This window comes from Ostrea edulis, chromosome 9 (genome assembly GCF_947568905.1).
Source record: "Ostrea edulis chromosome 9, xbOstEdul1.1, whole genome shotgun sequence".
Classification (NCBI taxonomy): Eukaryota; Metazoa; Mollusca; class Bivalvia; order Ostreida; family Ostreidae; genus Ostrea; species Ostrea edulis.
In genome coordinates this window covers 62289-69661 of record NC_079172.1, presented here as the reverse complement: position 1 = coordinate 69661, position 7373 = coordinate 62289, and the positions used below count along the sequence as shown (strand labels likewise).

The 7373-nt window shown below is 38.5% G+C and overlaps 1 protein-coding gene and 1 long non-coding RNA gene across 2 annotated transcripts; one reads left to right on the top strand and one right to left on the bottom strand.

Moving 5' to 3' along the window:
* Window positions 1-523: 523 nt before the first annotated feature.
* Window positions 524-6871, top strand: LOC125672703 (uncharacterized). Its single transcript, XR_007369074.2, has 3 exons — window positions 524-643; window positions 997-1502; window positions 6773-6871. It is a non-coding gene; the product is annotated as an uncharacterized LOC125672703 (long non-coding RNA).
* LOC125678050 (E3 ubiquitin-protein ligase TRIM36-like) lies at window positions 674-3133 on the bottom strand. Its single transcript, XM_056148219.1, has 2 exons — window positions 2906-3133; window positions 674-2657 (listed from the first exon to the last, which is right to left on the bottom strand). The coding sequence occupies exon 2, from the start codon at window positions 2624-2626 to the stop codon at window positions 968-970; it is 1659 nt and encodes a 552-aa protein (XP_056004194.1). The 5' UTR covers window positions 2627-2657; window positions 2906-3133; the 3' UTR covers window positions 674-967.
* Window positions 6872-7373: the final 502 nt, after the last annotated feature.

Sequence of the window (7373 nt, the reverse complement as noted above, 5' to 3'; positions counted from 1 at the left end):
CACTGTAGCTCAATAGTTAGAACACCTGATTAGTAATACACGGGTCTCTGATAGACCGGTCACTGTAGCTCAATAGTTAGAACACCTGATTAGTAATACACGGGTCTCTGATAGACCGGTCACTGTAGCTCAATAGTTAGAACACCTGATTAGTAATACAGGGGTCTCTGATAGATCGGTCACTGTAGCTCAATAGTTAGAACACCTGATTAGTAATACACGGGTCTCTGATAGACCGGTCACTGTAGCTCAATAGTTAGAACACCTGATTAGTAATACACGGGTCTCTGATAGACCGGTCACTGTAGATCAATAGTTAGAACACCTCATTAGTAATACAGGGGTCTCGGATTTGATTTCCAGTTGAAGCACGAGTTTTCTCCTTCCTGTTACATTTACATATATATAAACATGTAAATATACCACACTGTAACAGACTGGACATTTTGTAAGATAATTAAGTTCTGAAATACAGACAATTGTTGACAATACAGTTAGATATAATTACACTTTGTGTTTTGTAGGACTGTGAAGTGTTGTGATGTTATTGATGGTCAACAGAAGACTGTGACCTTGAATCTGAAGATCTGTGATGAAGACTGGACGTTTGGTGTCACTCTCTGTTACAGTACTACAAATCTAAGTAAGTACTCAGTAATAATGTAAGACTGAACTCTGTATCATGTTTATCTAATATATACATTGTAAAATCAAACACATATTGAATGATATAAATCACAAACAAAATAATGTCAGACTGTTCAGTTAAACTCACAAACACAAGTACATGTTACACATCACAAACTCTGGGCTGTAATTAACACAGGGCTGTAATCAACAAGCAGATGTAATCAACATGCAGCTGTAATCAACACAAAGATGCAATTAACACTGTGTTTAGATGTGTAATTAACAGGGTTTTTAGATGTGTAATTAACACTGTAGAGTTGTGTAATTAACGCTGTGTTTATAGATATTGGATTTTCTTCACTTTAGCAGTGTGTAACTCAGCCACAAAGAGGTTGTCTCTGATGTCCACACATAAACCTAATGGACGTTCTAAATCACAGTGAATGTAACGGAGGAACTGTCCGTCCTGATCTAGGATGTGGATACGGTCATTGTCACTGTCTGCTGTCAGGATGTGACTCTGGCTGTCTGTAGTGATGCCGTATGGATTAAATGATTGCTCGGTATTAGAGGGATGACCAGTGTATCTAAATCGGAGTTTTCCTGACTGATTGACCACCACTACTGCACTAGCTGACTGGTCAGTCACACAGATATCCAGGTTCTTGTTCTCACTGAGGTATTTAATGTAACGACCAGATTTATAGAGAGGACGCCCCTGATCATCAAACTGAATGCTTTGTTTCTCTGTGGAGCCGGAGTAACGCACGACTTTGTATTGTTTTTGATCATCACTGATCATGGTAACCAGGAGATCATCAGAGGCGGTACTGCAGACAGAGAGAGGGTACCACCCCTGTAGTGTGATCACGGTCTGTATCTGTTTATTCTTAATTAAATTAACAGTTCTATCTCTAGAGTCAGTATAAACAAGATATCCGTCCCGTGTCACTGCTATGTCCCGTGGTTTGTCCTCTGACTTGGTTTGTATTGATGTCAGTAGTTTACTCTGGAGGTTGAGCAGCTTCATGGTTTTGCTCTCCCCGCATGTCCAGACTTGATCTTCACTCAGACAGCTGACACTGGTTAGATTGTAATACCCAGTGTCTATGGCGGCGGTGAGGCGCGGCTCATCAAGCAGTGGTTTGACTGGAGGAGACGATACAGCTTCTGCTGACTTCACTGTGTCGCCATGTTCTGTGTTAATGGATAATGGCGACAGAGAACCAAACATTTCATTGAGCTGATCTTTGTTTATTTTCTGAGCAGACAAACTGGGTACTGTAACTCGGACTTTAGGCGGTAATGTTCTAAATTCAGAATTCCTAGATTTGTAAGTAGAGGTTAAGGAGACGTCATTTGATTTTAGCATTGATTTCAAGTCGGACATGATCTGTTTGAGTTCCGCCATTTTCTGTGTGATTTCATCTGTATTTTTATTCAGGGTAGATAGGTGTTTGTTTTTCATCTCCTGAATGTCGGATTTCCGCTGGTTGACAATGGCGGTGATCTCCCGGTGTAAGATTTCTCCTTGTTGATCGGCAATTGTTGTTAGTTCTCCGTAATTCGTTTCTAACTGGGCTTTCTCAGTTTGCACATCGGACGCCATTTCTTCATATCGCGGGTAAATTCTGGTCTCGAGTTCGTCCAGATCTTTCTGTAAACTTTCTGTTTTAGCGCTGAGTGTTTCTAGAATATCTGATATATCGTGACCTTCATGTTTACTTGAGGAGACGCAGGTGGAACAGACAGGAATGTCACATTTCTCACAGTAATGTTTACAGAGTTCGCCGGCGTGGTCTGGACATGTTGAGTAGTTAAGAGACTTTCTGTATTTACAGAGCACGACTTTGTGTCTTATAGACGAATCCGAGAGGTGCTTCCCAACACAGGTCTGGCATAGATTTATATCACAACGTTCACAGTGACTCTGTAGGTGGGCAGTTTTACAGAGGTCACACAATAGGATAATCTGGGCTCTGCGGAACGGGTCCATTTCTGATGTCCGGGGTCACATGAGGAGTTCACTGTTAATTTAAATAGGGAATTTAGATTAAAGATTTAGATCTGTTGAATCACATGACCAGCTAGAATTACAACATGTTATATAAACTGCGATTATTTATATACCAGACGTGAATGTATTGGATTACCCATTACCTACCCCCCCCCCCCCCCCCCCCCGCGCCTATTTTTCAGAAATGTATGAAATCATTAAGAAAATGAGCAGATCTATATAATTGATTGAAAACACGGATACGTATTTTGTCTTTACCTGAAAATCCAACATGGCCTTCCTGTTATATCGACCTTCCGTCTAGTCCTGTGATTAAATACCTGTGCGGTGCGTCAGCTTGTATACAATATTTATTTAAATAGAGTTTTAAAGTTTGTTTTGACCTAGATCATACTGGGTAGCGATGTCAACATTGACGTCACAAGATAGAATTGTATGTATGTATAAATCCCTTCATTGTAGTCAGTGTACAAAAATACTTCGCAATATCAATTGTGCCTGTGTGTGTGTGGGGGGGGGGGGGGGGGGGTCATATAGAATATGATTTATTTCCAAATTAGGGCCCTCTCGGGCATACAGCATACATGATTGTTAACATTTCAATGTGCAATGACGATAAAAAGAAAAACAAAACAAAACAAGAGTAAAATCTGCACTATTAGTATGAGCAATGTTCATACATGAGACATTTGAACATGATAATACTTATTTGCATTATATGTAAGTACCACCGTGTATCCTAATGCAAAACAGTCAGAAATACACATAGGAAAAATATATAGATATATATATACATGTACATAACAACTCTACATGTAATAATAGTAAAGGTAGTAAAGTACATATGATTAACTCCACTGTAATGCAAAAGATACCACGGGACGGTGCATTGGTACTAGATCAACATGTCATGTTTATAATGAGTGCATATGTGCAATATGGTTTCATATGGTTCACACATAATATACAGTAATACTAGTAGTATGAGCTTAGACAATGTACATAACACGAGACATTACTTGATGTAATATATGTAAGTACCACCGTGTATCCTAATGCAAAACAGTCAGAAATGCACACAGTAATCACTACTACTGTCTCAGTCTGGACAGTTTTATATAGAGACAACACTTGATTTAGGTGAAGCACTTACGGACGTAGCATTGAGGGTTTTTTATCGTGCCAAAGACTAGTTTGCATTGAGGGTTGTTTATCGTGCCAAGGGTTGTTTATCGTGCCAAAGACTAGTTTGCATTGAAGGTTGTTTATCGTGCCAAAGACTAGTCTGCATTGAGGGCTGTTTATCGTGCCAAAGACTAGTCTGCATTGAGGGTTGTTTATCGTGACAAAGAGTAGTTTACATTGAGGGTTGTTTATCGTGACAAAGACTAATTTACATTGAGGGTTGTTTATCGTGACAAAGACTAGTTTACATTGAGGGTTGTTTATCGTGCCATAGACTAGTTTGCATTGAGGGTTGTTTATCATGACTATGCTGGCGCGACGTTGTAAATTTCTTCTCGCTATTATCCAGTGTCAAATTCCAAACAAACTTACATGTATGTGAGTGACGTGTGTCTTTCACAGAAATAAACAAAGGGCATAAATTGACTTTTTATATATGCTATTTATTCCGTTTATAAAAGAAAAAATCATGCATTCACATTTACAGAATAAATGCTATATTGATGCACGTAGTATACATGCTAATTTGCTCCGCGGAGCGAATAACATGATAATGCCGGAGATATAAATCATTTAGTAAATGTAGCCAGTAAACATTTTATCTTTACTCAGGAAATCATTGTATTTATAATTTATTCCAAAACATTAAAGCGAAGAGAAATCGACGGTTACATATCCCCAGGTCAATATGGTGTACAACATCGTACTATACAGACAAGTTATTCCCCGCGTATCGGATAGAAGGGCGTTTGGAAGTTTTCCGATAATTGACTTTATTTCTTAATAAATAATTGACCTGGACTGTACCTCTCCCGTTAGACAGGTACAATACCTGTATCCTTCTGATCACCTGTAGTACCACAGTGGCGGATCTAGAGGGAGTTAACAGGTGGAAGTTGGATTTTGAGAGATCCCAAGCCATTTTTCAAATTTATAACACGATCTTGCAGTTAGATAAGGATGAAATAGTCTGTATCATTGCGATAAACAGAAAACTACATACTATTACTGTAAAATTTTGTGCAGCAATCAGAACGGCCTTTTCTGTATACTGACAATAAACTTAACACGCTTAGCAGAATTTTACAGACTTTTGGAAATTCTCACATGTGTTGAGCTATAATACATTGAGTTAAATGCTATCTGACTTGTTTCATACCGATTGCTAGGCCGTTCATGGTACACTAATTTTGACTACGGATAACTCAGTTTACCTGATCGGAATATGGGGCTTGAGGCGGGTGTGACCGGTCGACCGGGGATGCTTACTCCTCTTAGATAACTGATTCCGTCTCTGGTATATCCAGGGGTCCGTGTTTGCACATCTCTCTATTTTCAATTTTGTATTGCTTGTATAGTAGTTATGAGATTGATCACTGTTCGTTGTCTTCACCTTTCACCTAGCTTTGGTTTTCCAGGGGGGGGGGGTATATTGTGTAGGCGTCCATTTTGAGAAGTTTTCATTTGTATAGTATAAAGATATTTCCATTGTCGACGAAGGGCTGAGAAAGTTGAGTCTATGCTCGGAGCTTATGGCCTTTGAACGGGAAGGAATCTTTGCTGTGACACGGGGCCTCAGTTTTGGGGTTCTTATTCGAATGACCGCTCCATTTAATCACCTCTTACGACAAGCAAGAGGTACTAGGGATCTATTCTTTCTAGGATCCTCACGGACTGGGTGGGTGGGGGGGGGTGAAATGATATGCGACTTTGATTTCGGAAATGTAAACATAGAGCTTATTAAAAATTATCAGAAACCATATATCTGGGATTGAAGTGTTCCTGTCGTTTTAATGGCACTTTAATCAACAATTTGAATCCACGCTAGCTAATTTTTTTTTATCAGTGAATAAGATTACATTGCTTATTGAAATCATTGTCTTACCAGAAGGCTCGTCACTCAAGCTTTCACTTACATGTTATTCATTCCCTGTAAATGCAAAGCTTTCCTGTGTACAGGTAAACAATTAGCTGCAATAATGTAGCCCTTTCTGTTTTTTTTTTTTTTTTTTTGTTTTTTTTAGGGAGAGGGCTACAACTCCTTAGGATCTCCGTAATGGTGCAAATGCGGGAGTGATTCACTCCCGCAACATTTGCGCTCATTCTAAACATTTCCTGACTTTCTTTACGTAAATAAAATGATATTCTATGTTTCTTAGTCAATATTTAAATTTACAACCTGCAACTTTAGATTTGTGAGGCTCTATTCTACCGTTTTCAACAATTTCGATAAATTCCAATTTCTCGATTCATATTTGTGCGCCATGTTTGAGGTACTGAAGTTTCAACTTCCGGTTTTCAAGTCATTTGCATATGCCATATAAGGTAGTATTTACATCAATGGACAAGTATGGAGGCGAAAGCTATTTCGTCGGTATTGAAAAGGTTTGAATTTACTATCAAGTTAAAAAACGAACAGCAGAGTGTAAATTCTTTCTGCAACAATATGATTTTCCTTTCTTTGTCGAAGTGGCTCGAGTAACTACATTTTCGCGCTGATTGTCAATGTTTAGGCTTTTCATTAGATCCACCTACGAGATCTCGCGATAACAAGCATGTCGGAGCAGACGAAGAATTTTGCATGCTGTACATTATATTTAATGAAAAACACCTTTATTAGACATGCCCGAGCACAAAGTTGGTACTCCTTTTGGTGTAAACAACATTTGGGACTAATACACAGAGTTTATTATCGGTTATTCATAAAGTTATTTTGCACCATTAGTATTACGGAGATCCTATGGAATTGTAGCCCTGTCCCAAAAACGTCAGAATAAAAAAAATTGGATAGGACTACATTATTGCAGCTAGTAAACAATAGGTAAATTACCTGTGTAGTTTTGAAGTGTGAGTGAAGCTTGCATTACGCTCCCTCTAGTGAGAAAATGACATGAAATACGTTACATGTTTTTGTATTATTACTCTTTTTTTCTGTTGTAGATTGAGTTGAGTGGAACAATGAACCTCCGGATATCTATGTACATTTACACGTGTAGGATTAAACTTCTGTTGTACTCGCGCATGCGAGCTTATGATCCTGTATTGCGTGTTTGAGTTTTATTTCATAAATAGTTTAGGTTCTGTTGAACTTGTGAATCAGAAGCTGAATGAAGAATGATGTGTGTTTAGCTCAGATGACAGTGGTCCGTCTGTCTGTCTGTAAACCTGAGCTGAAAGTTCAAATTAACTCACCTTATCACATTTTTATGTCTGTCTGTAAAATCATTGAGTCAGAAAAGTTGAAATTTACATGATAAGTTACTGATCTATTCAAGAGTGTGTAAGTCATGGTTCCTGGGAATAATTTTACATGCAGATGTATGCTAAAATATTTTAGAATCTTATTTTCAAGTGTAGACGAAAACCATGGTTAATCCCTAGGTAGTGCGGATTCGTTTCTTCAAATTGCACCCCCCCCCCCCTGCAATACGATGAGGCGTCAATAGACAATAAATGTTTTGCGTGAGAATTATAGAGATGCACTATTAAAAACAACAGAAGGTTCATTATTAATCGTAGTGTTGTGTAAGTATCTACAGGT